This window comes from Dromiciops gliroides, chromosome 6 (assembly GCF_019393635.1).
Source record: "Dromiciops gliroides isolate mDroGli1 chromosome 6, mDroGli1.pri, whole genome shotgun sequence".
In the NCBI taxonomy this organism is placed as follows: domain Eukaryota; kingdom Metazoa; phylum Chordata; class Mammalia; order Microbiotheria; family Microbiotheriidae; genus Dromiciops; species Dromiciops gliroides.
In genome coordinates this window covers 182,353,150-182,373,579 of record NC_057866.1, presented here as the reverse complement: position 1 = coordinate 182,373,579, position 20,430 = coordinate 182,353,150, and the positions used below count along the sequence as shown (strand labels likewise).

The window sequence follows — 20,430 nt, the reverse complement described above, 5'->3', positions numbered from 1 at the left end:
CACCTTGCTGCCTCTCCTCATGATTTAAAGAGTGTTAATAGTTGACTCCAATTCAAAGTTTCATAAAAAGTTTATTATGTTTAAGAAATGAAGATTATTTGGGAGGTAGAATTACATCTCTCTTTGTGCTGTATACTTGGGATCATTTGCCATCTGATATGAAGTTCAATTTACTCATTGCAGCATCCCAATTAAGGTAAAAGTGGACTCTTGTAAAAGAAAAATGAACCAAGATTATGGTTTTCAAAATATATATAATTTATATTATCTCTTATTATGGAATAATTTACATCATACATTTTCCTTTTACTTGTTATATTCATATAATTCTCAAAAGTTGTTATGGAAGTAACAATTGGCAACATCTGGTTTCCAAAGATACACACTTAATGAGGCATGTATTCCCTTCTCTGATGACAGTGTTGAAGAAAGTGACCTTTATGTTGTGACAACATTGGTATAAGGCAATAGATGAAAATATCTTCAACAAACTTAATTTTGTTGCTGAAGAAAATCATCTCAATGCAAGATTCAATACTGGCAATTCATATATTACAAAATGCCCACAACTTGATATTAATTACTAAGTATCTGTTAAGCACCTACCCCATGTACCTACTGTTAAACAAACACCTAATACATTTTGTTAGGCACTGGAGATACAATGAGAAAGAATGAAACAGTTCCTATTTTCAATGAACTTATATTCTAATGGGGAAGTACATAATATACACATAAATGTATATGCATGTGCAAATATACACACACATACATACATACATACGCATAGCACAAATATATACAAAGTATATCATTATAAGGTAGTTTTATAGGCAGCAAACTGTCCTTTGGGAGATCATGAAAGACATCATGTTAAAAAAAAAAGATGCTGTCCTAGTTTCTTCTTAAAGGAAGAAAAGACTGTATGAGGCTGAGTTACGGAGGGAATAAATTCTAGGAATGAATGTGAGGGGGCTGATGTAAAGGTATCTGAAATAGGAGATTAACTTGTATGTAAGGAACAGAGAAGAGCCCAGTTTAACTGAATCAGGAAGTATATGGAGGTATAATGTCCAAGGTAACAGGAAAATCAGTTGGGACCAGTTTGTGTGGGGTTTAAGTTTAAACAAAGTAGTTTATGTTTTAATTGTACAAACAATAGAAAGCCACTGGTAGGTATTGGAAGACTTGGAGAGGCACTTGACTACAGCTGTGCTTAAGGAAAATGACTTTAGCAGCAGGGTGGAGGATGAACTGGAGAAGGGAAAGGCTTGAGGCAGGAAGGCCAATTAGAAGGCTGTTGCAATGATTTAGGCAATATGCAATGAAGGTCTCTATTATGATAGTAGATGTGTGACAAATGTGATGGATGTTGTGAAAAAAGAAATGACAAAAATAGGCGACTGATTGGATGCGTGGGAGGAGGCAGAGTGAGGCGTCCAAGGTAATGAGATGATGAGCATTAGAAGTTAGAAGGATGGGGTTATCTTCAACAGAAATAGAAAACTTTGAAAAGAGTAAAGGGTTTATAAGGAAAGATACACTACAGTTTAGCAAAATCCTCCTGAACACACAGTAATATTTATTCTCACTTGAACATAAACATCAAAACTAAAACCCACTTTATTTTCACAGGAGCCCACTTCTGTTCTCTCCTCATTTTTAAGCTCCCACCCCGGAAGTGGAGTGCTTGGTCATGCTCTCCTAAGCATTAGCAAAGCCAAGGCTGTTCCTCATGGTCTCCTCCCCAAAAGGGCAGTCCTTCAAAAACTGGCATCCTTCAGTTATTGTTAACCAATTCTTTTAAATGTTAGTTAAAAGCTTTCATTTTTTACCACTTAGTAGTTGCAGAATAGGTAAAAATCCATCAAAGGAGACTGGGAAGGAGCAATAAGATGGTTATGGTATGCGATTTTTATCATTAAAAATTAGAAAATTCTTAATTTGTGAAAGAAAAGAGGCGCACAGAACACTATTAAATGTTATCAACTTAAAGTCTCTGTAAGCTAGAGCCCTGTACCAACTACTTGGCTGAGCATTAGAGAATGCTAATTATTCACAGACCACATATTAAGGATGACTTCTCAGTCCCTGTCTCACTTTCTCCCCACAGATGTATATATTACATAAAAATGTAGGTGATAGCAACCTTTATTGCTGATTACTGATTTTATAGGTCCATCTATGCAAATAATATGATGCATTGGATCAGGTTGAGACATTATGGAATTTTTTTCTTTGTGCTTTTAAAAAAAAATTATTGACAAGTTTATTTATAAAACATGAAATAAGGTTTAAGCAAAATAAGGGATCCAATTCAGATTGGTTCCATTTGATCCCAGAAGGCAGAACCAGTATGAATGGCTAGAACTTTCAAAGAGGGAGAATAAGCTATAAAATAAAGAAAAGACTGTTATCAAGTAGAGCTTTTTGAGAGGTAGTAAGGTCTTCACCAATGATGATCTCGAAGAAGAAGCTGGATGATGCATTGGGTATGACTATTTCTGTTCAGGTATAAGTCAGCCTTGACAATCTCTTAGATCCCTTCCATGTCTAGGATGCCTTGCTATTGTGCTCTATTATTATATGTCTTTCCTGGGTAACATAATACAGCAGTATAACACAACATAATTAATACAATAGGTATTTATAAGAAACCACTCTTCAGTATATGGTTCATTTATTTGTTCCACCTTCAAGTGGAGTCAGTGATTAGTAACAAAAGATGATGAATGAAAAAAGGTTGTCTGATTAAAATCAAGTTTTATCAAATTAATCTTGACTTTATTCTTTGTGAGCTAATCAAGCTCCTCTTGTTGGTGGTTGTATTCCTTGTCTCAAAATAGATTATATGTAAATGAAATAATAGTAATACAATCACACCCCCAAATTTCTCACTGGATAGCCATTCAATCAAGCAGGGTACAATAACCTCATTTCCATAAACTTTGGAAATTTCAAGACACAATGAGGAGGGGCACTTAATGGGTTTTGCTGCTTAGGAAAATTAAAATTAAAAATTGGTTATGAAGACCTTGGGACTTGGATTGCTGACCTCTTCTCCTCCCATTCTCAGTGACTTGTAATCTGGTTTCCAGCCTCACCTTTCAACTGAGAATGAGCTCTCCAAGATTAACAGTGATCTCTTAATTGACAGATCCAAATGACCTTTCCTCAGTCATTATCCTTCTCTTCCTCTTTGCAACATTCAATATTGTTGAAGCCAGATTGAGAGAGAGAGAAAGAGAGAGAGAGAGAGAGAGAGAGAGAGAGAGAGAGAGAGAGAGAGAAAGAGAGAGTGTGAGTGCTTGACTATGAGAGAATATAGGACAGTAATTTTGGGTAATTGAAGGGTTCAGTAAAAGTAGGTTTTGTTTGTTTTTGTTTTGGGATGGGAGAGACCAGGGTCTGTTTGTTTTTTGGTGTCAGGAAAGAAAGCAATGGAAACTGAACATTATGGGGAATTATTGGGGGTGGCTCAAGGTGCTAGAGGAGTTTGAAGGGAATGACAGTAAAAGCAAAAGTAAAGATAATAGTCTTGATGGGAAAAAAGAGCTACCTCTTCATTAGAGACAGAAATAAAGAAGGGAGAAATAGAGAATGTCATCTTACTGTTTTGAAGAGACACTTGTGGGATTAATCCCAATTGGGATATGGCAGGAAATGAATAGGATAAGTCCAGAAGGGAGTCCAGAGTTCAGGGTAATATATTCTTCAATATCTTTTCATTACAGGGATGAAATTTGGAAGGGAGTAAAGATACCCTTAGTTGAGGGGAGGAAGGGTAACTATAGATTACTGTGAAGATGAATAGGTTTAGGTAGAAAGAAAGATGATAGTATCAGGAGGTCATACTCATAGAAAATTCAGAGTTCTGCATCATGGAACTGTGGCTGATTATGAAATCAAAGTTATGATTACCCCCATGTATAGCTTAGATCAAGTGAAGAAATTGGTTGTCTTGGGTATTTGAAGAGATCAACATGTCTAGTTCAGGCTTGTTGAAAGAGATGGTAAGAGGCGGCAGCAGGATGGGTGACTTCACGGAGGATCAGACTGCTGAGTTCAAGGAGGCCTTCCAGTTGTTTGACCTCACAGGGGATGGAAAAATCTTATACAGGCAATGTGGGAATGTTTGCAGGCCCTGGGCCAGAACCCCACCAATGCTGAGATGCTCAAGGTCTTAGGGAGTCCCAAGAGTGATGAGATGAATGTGAAGGTGCTGGACTTTGAACACATTCTGCCAATGCTGCAGACCATAGCAAAGAATAAGCACCAGGGCACACATGAAGACTACGTAGAGGGGCTTTGGGTGCTTGATAAGGAAGGGAGTGGCACAGTCATGGGGGCTAAAATATGGCATGTCCTTATCACTCTGGGTGAGAAGATGACTGAGAAAGAAGTGGAAGTGTTAGTGGCAGGTCATGAGGACAGCAACTGTTGTATCAACTATTAAGAGCTAGTCCAGATGGTGCTGAATGGCCAAGAACAGAGGGTCCCTTTTCACAAGGAATCCCCTAACTTTCTCAGTGTGAAAATGATCCTCTTGCCTCTGAAGTAACTAACTACACTGTCAGGGTTACCAACATCCTTCCTTCCTACCACCACATATCCTCTTTGACCCACCTGCTCTCTGCTTTCACCAAAAAAACCTGCTAACTGCTACTAAAAATAAATAAATAAACAAGGAAGGAAGGAAGGAAGGAAGGAAGGAAGGAAGGAAGGAAGGAAGGAAGGAAGGAAGGAAGGAAGGAAGGAAGGGTATAGAAATTGAGCCTTGAAGAAAGGTAAGGATTTTGAGAGGGAGGGAGAGAGACAAAGAGACAGACAGACAGACATTGTAGGCTCTGTACACTTTTGACCTGGATAGTCAGTCTTAACAAGCTCTCTAATGAGAACAACCTCTAACTTAGGGTTAAATGTTGCTGGTAATGAGAAAATCTTCTGTAGTTCCAGAGGCAAGCAACTGGCAGATGGTTGAAATAGAGTGGTGAGTAGGGAGGGTTGCACACTTACGTAGGACTTTGAAGAGAATTGGATGTTTAAGCTGAGGAAACACTACAACTTAATTATAGTGCCTTAATTAGAAATGTAGAGACAAAGCCATTAAGAGGTTCTAGAAACAGACTTTTTTTGTCAGGAATTATTTTTGTTACCCATGGAGATTTTCTTTCAATGTTCAATAGTATGTCAGTTACATACTTATATTTATATTTGCAAAAGTCAGCTTTGCACATATTCATTAAAGACAAATTGTAGGTATGATGAATGAATACCTAAGGTTTCTCAAGAGGTGCAGGAAGAAAAATACAGGGTATAAACTTAGAGGACACAGCTTCAAATCGCACCTTTTCCCTTCTCTGGGTCTCAGTTTCTTCACTCGTAAAAAGGGGTGGTAGTGATGGACTAGAAGACTACTGAAGTTTCTTTCAGTTCTAAATCTATGATTCTAAGATAAGTTTTTGAATCTGAAGAAGTGACTTTACCAACATGAATAGGACTATTGTTTAGTGGCAGGTTGCTTAGATTTTTCAGAAATGCAAGATTGTTGTACTATTACTCATCCCCCAACACAACTTCATTTCTAGTTCTGCCAATGCACATGTTTTCCTAGAGTAAACATACTTTGGCTTTGAAAAAAGACACAATTTCAACTAGTAGTATACGTACCCAAATCCTGCAAGGTAAGTAGAAGAAGATGCACTATAGTGCAGTGGATAGAGTAGTGGGATCATGAACATCTACCCCCAATTCTTGCCTAAGACATTTATTAACCATGTGATATTAGATAAGTCACTTTAGTTATGGGCTTTAGCATCTTCATCTCTAAACTGAAGTATTTGGACTGTTGGCCTCTAAGGTCCCTTTAATTTTTATAGATAGGAGAACTGAGGCTCAAAGAGATTTGGTCACTTACCTGTGGTCACACAGCTGGGTAGTTTTAGAGACATGACTTGGGCTTAAATTTTCTGACCTAAACTCCGTGTTTCTTCCTTTATCCCCTAAAGCTAAATACTTTGAGCATTGTTGCTGTAAAATAGAAGTCAATAACTTCTTTGACCATAAATGTGTCTAATCAGTCTGAATTTCCCCGCTTGCAGCTAAAGGACACTGGATTTGGAAAGAAAGTACCTTGTTTGAAACCTTTGTTCTTCTACTTCCTCCCTATGTAAACTTGGGAAAGTCACTTAATCTCCACTTCTCCCAGCAGGCAGCTAGGTGGACCTGGAGTCAGGCAGACTTATCTCCATGAGTTCAAATCTAGTCTCAGACACTTAGGCCCTTCGTCATAGTCACTTAGCCCTGTTAGCCTCAGATTCCTCATCCGTACAATGAGCTGGAGAAGGAAATGGCTCTAGTGTCTTTGCCAGGAAATCCCAAATGGGATCATGAAGAGTTGGACACAATTGAAAACTGGCTGAACAACAACAACTTTTGTAAAAGTCAAATATTGAACTAAATGATGTCTAAGGACCCTTCAGATTCTCAATCTATGTTCCTATGAGTGCCAAGACAATATGGGGAGATAGAAGAAAGGGAAAAGTATAGGAGTATAGGAGAAAAAGAAGAGAAGAGAGAGAAGAAGGAAAAAATATGAATGTGTATAGATTCAAGTTAAATTGAAAATGTTGGGGCAGCTAGATGGCACAGTGCATAGAGCACCGGCCCTGGAGTCAGGAGTACCTGAGTTCAAATCCGGCCTCAGACACTTGACACTTACTAGCTGTGTGACCCTGGGCAAGTCACTTAACCCCCGTTGCCTGAAAAAAAAAAAAAAGAAAAAAAGAAAATGTTACTAGTGATGTCCCAAGATATTGGCTCTCGTGCCATTGATTGCAGATCTCCCACAAAGCAAAGTAAAAGTTTCTATAAAATAACGTATCAAAGAGAAGAGGTTGTGGTTATATTGGGAATACTAAGTAAGAATTAAAACTTGCAGCATATTTTTGAGCTAGGGTCAGTGTGATAGACGAGATACTTAAGCATAGTAAATAATTTGCAGAATCCTAGAGTACTGCTTTTCCCTTCTAACAGCTGGTTTCTGAAACTGGGTAATTCAGTCTTTTGCCTTGTAATGACAATTCTTTCAAGATATTTATTTTAGTTATAAGTGATGGATGAGACAGTTAAGACTTCTTTTAATAGATCTTGATTTGTCAGTAGAATCATTTAAAGGAAATTACTGAGGTCAAAGGCCAGGCTTGAAGTCTCTATTGAAGGATTAGGTAATCTGGATTCATACACCTAATTTTTATTGTGTACTCAAATCATTGATCAAAGAACACAGATTTTAAACTTATATGAAAATATTTTCATGGTTATAACCTTAATATTGTAGTAGTGTCCAAGAAATTCAGAGAACTGAATTACATGGGAGAGACATAATTTTTTCACAATGTGCCACTACAGAGCTAATTGAATCACCATGTACAGATAGGATAGGTATAGATAAAAAATTTAGTTGAACAATGATCAGTTCAGTGATCCACCAGGATTCCAAAAAATTCATGATGAAAAATACTAGCCATCTGAGAGACAACTAATGGACTCTGAGTACAAACTGAAGCATATTTTTCCATTTTCTTTATATTTGTTGATTTTTTTTGGCAACGTGGTTAATGTGGAGACATGTTTTGTGTGACTTCACATGTATAATGGATATCATATTGCTTGTTTTCTCAAAGGGTGTGAGAGTGGTGAAGTAAGGGAGAAGATTTGTTACTCTTTTTTTTTTGTAAAAAAGGAAGGTTTGCAAAAACAACAACAATGCTTGATTGCCCTTAATTATGATCTATTTGCTTTTTATAAAATTTTTTTGGTGGGTCAATAAAGGTTAAGTGACTTGCCCAAGGTCACACGGCTAGTAAATGTCAAGTGTCTAAGACCGGATTTGAACTCAGGCCCTCCTGAATCCAGGGCCCATGCTTTATCCACTATGCCATCTAGCTGCCCCCCGATCTATTTGTTTTAACACAATATTCATTTTTTTTTTGGCCTGGGCAATGAGGGTTAAGTGACTTGCTCAGGGTCACACAGCTAGTAAGTGTCAAGTGTCTGAGGCCAGATTTGAACTAAGGTTCTCCTGAATCCAGGGCCAGTGCTTTATCCAATGTTCCACCTAGCTGCCCCAACACAATATTCTTTTAAGAAACACATTGATAGAAAGAAATACATTGATAGAAAAAGAATATCTGGGCACATAGGTTCACAGGATCGTAGTTTTATAGCTGCAAGTGGCCTAAGAAGCCATTCAATCCAATTCTGTCATTTTGCAAACTGAGAAAACTGTACCTGAGTGTTTAAGTACTTGACTAACTCAAGATCACACAGGTAGTTAGGGATAGACTTTGAATCCATGTCCTCAGACTCTTATGCTACTTTTCTTTATACTATTCTAGAAGAGGAAAAATTGACAGGAAAAAATGAGTTTCAAAAAAGAAACATCACTCAAAACATATTCATTTAGAACCTAATATATGTGCAAAGAAACATGGAAAATTCAAAGGCCTTTTCCCTTGAGGAGCCTGTCATCTAATAATTGGAATATAGGAGGCAGGAGAGTCAGATTCAGCGAATCAGAAAGGTTTTATGAAGAATGTGGCATTTCAAATCATTTCAATTATTTATCATTTAACTCATTAAGTTCCTATTATATGCCATATGCTGTCCTAAGTGCTATGTATAAAAAGACAAAGGTGAAAATATTCCTTGTGCTTAAAAAAACAAAAACAAAACAAAAAGAACTTATATTTGGAGGTAAACCATAGACATGACTAGGTTAATCCACAAACTATACAACCTAAAAACAAAGTAAGACTTATATTAGAAAGCATCAAGCACTGGGTAGGAGGAGGAGTCAGTAAAGTCTTTGTCTAGGAGATGGCAATTGAGATGAGCCTGGAACAAACCTAGGAATGCATCTCAGGATGAAGAATATTCTGTAACTGCTGAAAAACCTGTGGAAAGGCATGGAAGTGGAAGATGTCCAGTTATGGATGGAGGTTGGCAAGTTGACTGGCAGAACATAAAGATGTACTATATAAAAGGTAGGATAATATGAGATAAGTTTGGAAAGAATTTTGAGTTGGTTTGTGAAAATTTTTGTATAACTTTAGAAGCTAGAACCATACAGTGGGGTTTTTTTTGTTGTTGTTGTTTTGTTTTGTTTTTATCCTAATGGCAAAAGAAATTTGAACTTTATTTGAAGTCTGAGTATAATTTTCAAGGGTGGAGATAGGCATTCCACACAATGTCTAAAGTATTAGCAAAGGTCTAGTAATGAGAAAATGAAGGACATACTTAGACAGAGTCTATCCTAATTTGTCCTTCTTCCCTCCTAATATAAAACACAAAACCCCCACCATAAGTGAAGTAATCATTAAAATCAGGAAATCATAGATAGGATGGGTTGTTGATTAACAATAGCATTTTTTTTTAACCTTTTTTCTTTTTTTGGCGGGGCAATGGGGGTTATTTGACTTGCCCAGGGTCACACAGCTAGTAAGTATCAAGTGTCTGAGGCCAGATTTGAACTCAGGTACTCCTGAATCCAGGGCCAGTGCTTATCCACTTTGCCACCTAGCTGCCCCCTAACAATAGCATTTTAAGTGCTTATTATGGCCATCCACTGTGCTTAGCACTGGGGATATGGAGAAAAGTAGTCCCTCTTCTTCAATTTGAGGATATAACATGCAAATAACCATGTCGGGGTCGGGGGTTCAGGCCGATGGAAGTTGAGGATCAGAGATGATAAATAATTGACACATCAGCACCACCTTGTGAGTGAATAACTGTGTGTGCCCTTTATTAGGATAGCTCAGTATATAAAACAAAAAACCATAAAGAAATAAAATAAAATCTCTGCAAGAATAATTCTAGAGAATAAGAGTGCTCTTTCGACCTCTCAGCCTTAGCATGACAGAACTTGTTCCAGGCCTTAACAAGGTGAGGCTTGAACAACTAACTCCTCAGATCCCAGGAGACCAGCCAGGCATTGTCTCTGGAATTCAAGCTTTAACCACAAAACTCTCCCAGGAATCTCTTGCTGCTTCAGTGACTATGGACTGATTCTGAGGTGGGGGAACTCAGTCAGAGGGGCGACAGAGAGCCCTCTGGGTTCTCCACATAACCACATACAAAGAAGATATATACAGGATAAATGGTGGAGGGAGTCTCAGATGAAAGGCATTGGAATTAAGAACTTGGAAATACTTCTTGGAGAAGGAAGGACATAGGCTGAGACTTGAAGAAAGCCAGGCATGCTAGATAGAGGAGATGAGGAGGAGGGGAATTCCAGGCTATTGAAAATGCTCAGAGTTAAGAGATGGAGTGTCCTGTGAAAGGAATTTAGTAAAGGGGCCAGTGTCACTGATTCTCATAGTATGTGGAGGAGAGGGAGGTGTTAGAATACTGGAAGGTAGGAAGGGGCAAAGTTATGAAGGGCTTTAAAAGCCAATTAGAGAGATTTATATTTGAACCTGGGGGTGGTAAGGAACCACTGGATTTTATTGAATAGTGGGAGTACCATGGTCAGACCTGTGCTTTAGGAAGACCAATTTGACAGCTGAATGTAAGATGGATTGGAGATCTACAGTGCTTAAAAGGGTAACTGCTCTTCTGGAAAAAAAAAAAGACATTTTTGACAGGTGGTTTTCAAATATAGGTTCTTGACAGTTTTTATTTAAAAATCTGTGCTGCAGTCATTTAACCTTTTGTGCAGGTGCCCTTTAAATAGGGGTGATCACACAGCCAGCTTTCAATTTATTTTTATATTTCTGAATTTTTTATAAAGATAAATGCTTAATTCATATCTTTGTTATTTTAAAAGGGAAATTTCTGGAGGATGGCAAAGCTGTCATTTTGAAGTCTGTAAAGGAACATTAATGGTCACCAAGCAAGTCCAAGACCCTTATTTTACTGATGAGAAAACCAAGGGACAGAGAAATCAAATAATTTGTCGAGCGTCCAAGAGCAGTATAGTGACCTGTGTCTGCTTTATTCCCAATCTTGTTTTCTGTCCTATACAACATACTTTTTTTTTCTCATATATACCTTTTTTCAATGTAGTGTGTATATAAAAATGCTTTATTTTTTATAAAGAGAATGCTGTTTCCTGCTGATGAAAGTACTTTAGTGATAATGAAAGTACCTCACAGGATTGCTGTGAGGATGAAATTGGATAGTTTGTATAAAAGGCTTAGCACAGTTCTGGACATGTGGTAGGCATTATAGAAATACATATTTCCTTCCCTTGTCCCCCTATATAGGGGTTCTGCTTCTGAAGTTTTATTTTTTGTCCCCTACATAATTCAAAATCATGTTGCCCCTACTCTCATTTAAATTGATAATAGGGTACAACTCAGAGTATACCTAGAAAAAGTGGTAGGTCTTATTAAAGCTAGCAAAGTTTTTTAGTCTTAGGTTATTAGCACACTAACAGTGACAGGCCCATTCCTGGGTAAGCTTCACATTGAATTGGATAGGGAGGTATCATCAATGTCAACTGGTCATTGTACTGTACAGTTGATGTGTAGCTTTGAAATGGACAAAGAAAATGTTCCCTAATGAGCACCCTGACGTGTGAAATAAGTCCTCTGAATTGTGAAAATAAGATTTGGAGGGAATGAATTATTTTTTTCCACTTAGTTTTCCCCATTATAACTATGCCTTTATTCCCTAGCAATAGGAATAACCTACCAGGCAAAGCAAAATATTCCACCAGATAGGGAAAAGGAGGCATTGATTAATGCTTTCAATGAGAAAAAATTAGGGGGCAGCTAGGTGAAAAAGTGGTTAAATCACCAGCCCTGTATTCAGAAGGACTTGAATTCAAATCTGGCCTCATATACTTGACACTTACTAGCTGTATGACAGTGGGCAAGTCATTTAGCCCCCAACCCCCCCCTCGCCAAAAGAGAAAAAATATAAGGAATGTCTTGGCCTTTTATTTTGTTATTCTTTTAGGAATTAAGAAAAAGCACCTTGGTGTTTTATTATGAAAAGTATGTTTGAAGTTTATCAGTTTCAAAAGAACTTTTCCCAGGTTGATTTATATTTTTAACACTTTAGGGTCAGTGAACTCCAAAAACAAACAAAAAATAAAACAACTTCAAAGGAAACTTTAACATTTCTCTTTTGGATATGACATCTCTAAAACTGCTTTGTTGGATAACACAACAGTGATATCTCCACTTACTTTGTGTTAACCTATTTTTGATAGAGCTCTGTTGAGAAATGAGGTGCCCTCTCCTTTTGAAATTATTCACCCTCCCTGCCTACCACAATTAAAAATGAAAGGAGAGGGGCAGCTAGGTGGTGCAGTGGATAGAGTACCGGCCCTGGAGTCAGGAGTACCTGAGTTCAAATCCGGCCTCAGACACTGAACACTTACTAGCTGTGTGACCCTGGGCAAGTCACTTAACCCCAATTGCCTCACTAAAAAATAAAAAAAAAATTAAAGGAGAAGAAAACAAACCAAAGTAAACATAAAAATACTAGAGTTTTAAGGCCTGAATTATGACCCATTTATTTTTCATTAGAGATTTGAGCAAGGCATTGTTTTTTTAATAAATTCTTTATAGAATTTATTCCTGTGATTGTTTGAAAAGAAGTACATTTGAAGATCATATAGTTTTATTGTTGCTTAGTTGTTTTCAGTTATGTTCAAGTCTTCATGACTATTTTTGGGCTTTTCATGGCAAAAAATACTGGAGTGGTTTGCCATTTCCTTTTCCAACTCATTTTACAGATGAGGAAACTAAGGAAAGCAGAGTAAAGTCACTTGCCCAAGGTCACACAGCTAGTAAGTGTCTGAGACCAGATTTGTACTCAGGTCTTCCTAACTCTAGGCCTAGCACTCTATCCACTGTGCAACCTAGCTGCCCCATTGGTTTTATTCTATAATGTTAATTTAGAGCTTCAAAACTTCAATATTGATTTTAAAATTTTGGGGACAGAAGAACAGGAGGAGAGTGTGGGAACAGTTGTTTCCATTAAACTGTGATTATACAGTTACAGTATAAAAAGTAAGTCATTTATTTTAAGTCCATTATTACTGTTCCCTAAAGATTATATTCAGCTTTGTTGAATAGGCTATTTTTGGTTTTAAGTTTTTAACTTTCTCACTCTATAATACATTATTCCAATTTCTCCTTTTCTTTATGGTGGTGGTTGTCAGGTCTTATGTGATGCTTACTGCAGTTTTTTGGGACTTCAATTCTTTTTTTTTTTTAGTGAGGCAATTGGGGTTAAGTGACTTGCCCAGGGTCACACAGCTAGTAAGTGTTAAGTGTCTGAGGCTGGATTTGAACTCAGGTACTCCCGACTCCAAGGCCAGTGCTCTATCCACTGCGCCACCTAGCTGCCCCGGGACTTCAATTCTTTCTGGCTGTTTGCAATATTTTTGATTGATGTGAAAGTCATGAATTTTGACTAAATTGTTGGTGGAAATTTTCATTGTTTTTGTTTTGTTTTGTTTTAATGAGAAAAATAGTGGCTTCTTTGATAGATGGTATCTAGGCATTATTGTGGTCCAAATTTCCAAACCGTCTCATTCTGTCTCCTTGACCTGTTTTCCAGGCAAATTGTTCTCCTCCCCTCCTTCCCCCTCTCCCTCCCCCCCCCCCAGGCAATGAGGGTTAAGTGACTTGAGCAAAGTCACACAGCTAGTAAGCATCAAGTGTCTGCTGAGGCCAGGTTTGAATTCAGGTCCTCCTGAATCCAGGGTCAGTACTTACTGCGCCACCTAGCTGCCCCCCCCAGGCAAATTGTTCTTGCTAACATGTATCTTGAATTTAGTGGCATTTTTTCAATCCTTTGATTTTGTTTTTCTCTTTCCTCTTATTTCCATATAGTTATTGATTCTTGTCCAACCTAATTTTTGAGGAATCTGTTACTTTAGTATGGTTTTAGGTCTCTTGTATTATTTTTTTTCACATTCCACTTTTTTCCCCTCTAGATCTTTAATTTCCTTTTTCCTTCTTTTCTCTAAAGCTCTTACTTCATTTGTATAATCATTTTGAACTCTTATTTCATTTCTTCCAGGAATTATAGTAGAGCATATGGCAAATATAAGACTTTCTTTGAGGTTTTCTTTAAAGGTGATGTAAATTTATTATATTCTTCTGAAGTTTTATCTTAAACATGCTATTTTATTGATGATATTTTTCACGTTTACTCATTATTTAGCCTTACATCTTGTATTTGATTTTGTGTCGTGGCTAAATTCTGTCCATTCTGGGAAGGAATGGTTAGGCATTCTTTTATTGTTGTGCAGTCATTTTCAGTCCTGTCTTACTTTTTGTGACCCCATTTGGGGTTTTCATGGCAGAGATGCTGGAGTGGTTTGCCATTTCCTTCTCCAGTTCATTTTATAGATGAGGAAACTGAAGCAAACATTATTGAGTGATTTGCCCAAGGTCACACAGAGCCAGTAAGTATCTGAGGTTGGATTTTAACAAAGAATTTTAACAAATGAATCTGATTCCAAGCCCAGTACTCTATCTACTTTGCCACTTAGCTGCCCTCAATCTGATTATACTCACCTAAAATAACTGGGGTCTCTTTTATTAATGACTATGGTGATTTTCAAGAATCTGAAAACTTATTCAGCCACTAGGCACCAGGAGGCATTCTATATAGTATAATGCAAGGTTAGGCTGCATAAGGGCAATCTGTTTCAGGTACCAAGCTACAAAGGTTACTGATTATGGTTTGTGGTCAAAGTAATAAAACTGCAGAATTTGGACATTCTTGGTTAGAACCCTGATCTGTGTTCCATTAAAAAAAATGCTTGAAAAAGAAAAACTGAAACTTTCATAACAAATATGTACAGTCAAGAAGACAAAAATCTCTCATTAGCCATGTCCAAATGAAAATATATGCAATGTATATGAATATAATAAATATTTGCACACACAGTCCATGAACTCTCTGTCAAATGGTGGGTGATAAGTTCTTTGGAATTATGATTGGTTGTTGAGTTGATCAGAGTTCATAAAGTTACTTTTCTCTGCCAAAGATATTATATATATATATATATATGTATATATATGTATATATATGTATATATATGTATATATATGTATATATATGTATATATATGTATAATGTCCTATAAATACAAAAATATCTGTAGCAGATATTTTTTTTTAAATAGCAGAAGACAAAACATAAAAGGAATCTACAAAATCATTGGGGAGAATGCCAGAGGGTCCCTGGAACTAAGTGACTTCATCTAGATGATAATTGAGTTGAAACAAAGTAGAGCAGCTAATGAAAAATGAATTGCTGAACCAATGAGATCTTTTATGCTTAACTATTCGTCATTATCCTTTCTTGTAAACTTTTCAACTCTAATAGATATGAAACGGAATGTCAGAGTTGCCTTAATTTGCATTTTCCTTAATTATTATTGAGCATTTTTTCATATGGCAATAGATGTTTTTTATTTTCCTTATAAAAGTACCTGTTCATATCCTTTGGCCATACGTCATTTGGGAAATAGCTCTTCTCGACTGAAGTCAGTTCCTCACATATCTTGGAAATTAGATTATTTTAAAAGAGAATTGCTGCAAATATTTTTCTTAATTATCTCTGGCCCTTCTCATTTTGGATGCCTTAGTTCTATTTGAGCAAGAGCTATAATTTTATATAATCAAAATTGTCCAGTTTGTCCTATGTAACCTGCTCTATCTCTTATTTGCTTATGAACTCCTCTGTCGAAAGACATGTAACATAATTTCTACTTTGATTCTCTAATTTAAAAGAAAATTTAAATATGATCTTTTATGTATAAATCATGTAACTGTTTATAACCTACTTTATTAAAGTATCAAATATTGGCCCATATTTAGACCAGGTTGTTTTCTACCAGATTGTTTTCCAGTTTTTCCAGTGTGTGTGTGTGTGTGTGTGTGTGTGTGTGTGTGTGTGTGTGTGTGAGAGAGAGAGAGAGAGTGAGTGAGCGAGAGAGAGAGATTTTATTGTTCTTGTTTAGTTGTTTTAATCATGTCTGACTCTTTGTGATCCCATTTGGGATTTTGTTGGCAAAGATACTGGAGTGGTTTGCCATTTCCTTCTTCTATTTTTGCCAGATAGGGAATTCTCTTTTTTTCCACAATTTAAAAATAATCTTTTATTTTTTCCAATTGCAGATAAATATTTTTTACATTTGTATTAAAATTTTGCATTTTCATATTTCCCTCTTCCCTTCCTCCTCTATGACCTCATTGAGAATGCAAGCAACTTGATATAGGCTATACATATGTAGTCATAGTAAACATTACCATATTAGTCATGTTGTGAAAAAACCCACATCCCGTGTCCCCCCCCCCCCCAAAAAAAAACCAACCCAAGACAAATAGAGATAAAAAAACATAGTATATCTCTACTCAGACTCTATCAGTTCTTTCTTTGGAGGTAGATAGCATTTTTATCATAGATTCTTCTGAATTGTCTTAGTATTGTATTAATGAGAATAGTTAAGTTATTCACAGTTCATCGTTGCACCCTATTGTTCTCACTCTTTACAATGTTCTCTTGTTTCTGTTCACTTAACTTTACATCAGTTCATGTAAGTCCACATTTTTTTTTTTGCAGGGCAATGAGGGTTAAGTGAGTTGCCCAGGGTCACACAGTCAATAAGTGTCAAGTGTCTGAGGCTGAATTTGAGCTCAGGTCCTCCGGAATCAGGGCCAGTGCTTTATCCACTGTGCCACCTAGTTACCCCCTTTCCACATTTTTTGAGGCTATCCTGCTCCTCATTTCTTTTTTTTTAAATGAAAGTATTTTATTATTTTCCAGTTACATGTATAGATAGTTTTCAACATTTGTTTTTATAACATTACTACTTTCAAATTTTTTCCCTCCCTCCCCTCCCCCTTCCCCAAGACAGCAAGTAATCTGATATAGGTTATATATGTACAATATGATTAAACATATTTCTGCATTAGTCATTTTATAAGAGCAAATAGGGAACTCTTAACCCAATCTCTGAGAATTTTGAATTTATAAAACATAGACCACTATGTCCATTTGCATGTTATGTACCAAAGTTCTTCTATTGATTGACCTTTCTTTCTTGATCACACCCTATTGTTTTGATGATTACTACTTTAAAATAATATGGTTTGGGATCTTATATTCCTGGATCTCCTTCTTGCCTACTTTTTCCCCCATTATTTCCTGTAAGATTTTTGAGCTGTTGTTCCTACACATTAAGTATAAATGTTTTGTTTTTCCCTTGCTCTGTGAAGTAGTGTTTTAGTAGTTTTATTGGTATGTTATTGAAATAGTAAATTAAGAATAAATTTATTATTTTTATTATATTGAAGTACCCATGAACAATTAATATTTTCCAATTAATTAGGTTTTACTGTATAAAGAATATTTTTAGTTTTATACTTATTGTTCCCATATGTGTCTGGACAGATAACCTTTGAAGTATATTTTACAATCTACAGTTATTTAAAATGGAATTTCCTTTTCTATCTTTTCTTGCTGATTTTTGTTGGTTATTTACAGAAATGTGTATAATTTTGTGGATTTATTTTATATCCTGTAATGGGACAAAGTTTTAACTGTTTCAACTAATTTTTAGTTGACTTTCTAATGTTCTTTGACTAAACTATCATATTGTCTGCAAAAAGTAACAATTGGAAAGGCAACTAGTTATTCCCATAGCATATAATGCTGGTTTTTGCTTTGGAGAGATACTACTTATATTAAAGAAATATCTCTTTATTCCTAAGATTTCTATGGTTTTATAAAATAGGAATGGATGTTGTATTTTGTCAAAAAGTGTTTTCTGCATTAACTTAAATAATTGTTTATTTTTGTTCTTATTGTTATTAACATGATAAGTTACAGCCATAGTTTTCTTAATATTGAACAAATGATCCCTTCTTGGTATAAATCTAATGTGATCATAATATATAATTTTTCTAATATGTTTCAGACTAGAATGCTTTTGCCCCCTAGAACACAGATATAGGATGCAATATTACTTTTCTTATTTCCTATTCTTTCATTGTAAGGCTTCCCAGGTTAGACCCCTTTCCTAGTGACCACAGTTGTACAGGTATCTCTTTGCACTCTCCTGGGCTGGGAAAACATACTTATTTTATTTTAGTTTCTCCTTGGATTTGTAAATCTTCTCTTGATCTAATGCTTTTGAAAAAAATCTTTGTTCAAATATTTGTGATAGAGCGAAACTATTCTGCTCCCTCTTACTCTGTCATCTTCAGATTTTTAATGTAAAAGAATTCCCCAATACAAAATATAATTCCTTATTTTTATGTAAATTTATTTTCTGCTTGCAATCAGTTTAATGCCTTGCTACAAATTAGCTCATCACATTAGCTAGTAAGCCACCTAGTGAGATCTTATGGAAATGGACATAGGAAATAGGATTGCAAAGTTAGAAGTGGGTTAGGAAAAATACTGAGCATGAACATTTATTTAATGGATTGACACAGATGGTGTCCCACAGTGGAGAGCTGTGGTTTCCAGGAAATAGGAATGCAGGGAATGGCATACGGCTAAAAACAAATTTTGGCCATTTTACAATTTTCCTTAGGGCCAAAACTTTTCTGAAGTTTCCTGGGGTTATAAGCCTAGAATTATTAGAACTTTTACTACTTGGGAAAGCCCCCACAATAAGGGTGAATTGAGCTAAGGGTGATGAATGAAATGGACACCTGTGGAGGGTGAAGTGATAAGTTCTAATCCAAAGTGTAACTCACAAGAGAATCATGTGAATTTGCTAAGATAGAGAAAGGGTTATTAGATACACCATGCCAAATAGTAACTCAGTGTAGTAATTTTGATGCATGAGAATGTTATGGTCAAATCTTCCCTGAATCATTAGGAGAGAACAAACTTGTATGCGCCTCATGTGTGGATTGGAGGACAGGACAGTTTAACTTAGTGGTGTATACAAAACATTTAGGATCAGAAACACAATTTCCTGATTTTCTCCCTACCCATATGATTAAAAAGAATACATTCACATCCATCTAATTTTGTCTACAGTATGTTGGTAAATGTCCCTTGTAATCTTTTTCTTTGGCTTTATGTTTAGGTTTTGTTTATATGTTTCTAACTTACCCATCCAACATAACTAACCACTGCTTTTCAACATATACTTGTGCTCTAGATAAGCTGGTCTATTTACCTTCTCCTACATATATCATGCTCATTTCCAAGGCCTCAGTTTTTGTTAATGATGTTGCTCATATCAGAAACATTTCCTTGACCCCCCCCCCCCCGCTGTCTATCAAATCCTTCAAGATTGCTCCAAGATATATTTCATCCATGAAGACTTCTTGGCAGTTTTAACAAACATTGATTTCTCACCTTCTTTACTACAAAAATATTCATGTTAATATGTATTTATTTCCCCCAATATATTGTATATACTATGTTACATTCTTGTCTAATTGTTCCATATTTGGATGTCCTGTCTCACTAATGACTAAATTTTTTGGCTGTTAGAAATCATCCCACATTTTTTCCCTTTTTTGTATTATTCCAAAACCATTTAATAGAACAGTAATAATAAGTGTTTACTAAAATCTGATGAACTTCTTTTGATCATTATCTTAAATTATAGGACCTCAGAGTTGGAAAGGACTCCAGAGAGCACATGGGGAAACCCAAGTTTAACCAAGAATCCATTCTGCAGCATTTTCTGCAAGTGGAAATCCAACATTCATTGAATGACTACAGGTAGGGAAGCTAGGTGTTGCAGTGGATAGAGCACTTGGCTTTGCATCAGGTGTTGAAATCTGGCCTAAGACACCTGATAGCTGTGTGATCCTGGGCAAGTCACTTAGGCCTGTTTGCTTCAGTTCCTCATCTGTAAAATGAACTGGAGAAGGAAATAGCAAACCACTCTAAGATCTTTGCCAAGAAAACCCTAAATGGGTTCAGAAAGAGATATGACTGAAATGACTCAACAAACACAGTTTACCTAATGCCTTTCACAGCAGCCTATTCCATTTGTGGGTATTTTCTAATTGTTAGGAACGGCACCCCCCCACACACACCCCAAAGCTAAATCTCTCCACATCCATTGCTCTTGGATACACATTCTGAGACCAAAAAGAACAGATCTCATCCATTTTCCATCTAATACCTCCTCAGATACATGAAGATCTGTATCCAGTTTATTCTATCTTCTTTTTACAGTTTAACCACCCCCCTGGGTATAGTAAAATGCCCAATTAAATCACTTTCCTCCTCAATTTCCTGGACATGATCCAGGTTGTCAATGGGCTTTATATGATGTTGCATCTAGAACTCAATATTATAGTTTTGGTCTACCAAGGGCATAGTATCCTTGGATAGTCACTTCCTTTTTTTTCCAAATGCTGCTTAGGGTAGTATTGTGTTGTTTTTATTGTTGTTATTGTTGTTGATATATCAAAC

The 20,430-nt window shown here is 36.3% G+C and overlaps 2 protein-coding genes across 3 annotated transcripts in view; both read left to right on the top strand.

Moving 5' to 3' along the window:
- The window catches only part of MARCHF1 (membrane associated ring-CH-type finger 1), a 1,073,794-nt gene that overhangs the window by 191,165 nt on the left and 862,199 nt on the right, over positions 1–20,430 (top strand). The window lies entirely within an intron of this gene.
- Positions 4,124–4,456, top strand: LOC122732154 (myosin light polypeptide 6-like). The gene has a single exon (XM_043972294.1). The coding sequence runs from the start codon at positions 4,124–4,126 to the stop codon at positions 4,454–4,456; it is 333 nt and encodes a 110-aa protein (XP_043828229.1).

Bases quoted from the DNA above. Each gene is read 5' to 3' on its own strand.
- LOC122732154 (XM_043972294.1), top strand. From the start codon at position 4,124: ATGTGGGAATGTTTGCAGGCCCTGGGCCAGAACCCCACCAATGCTGAG.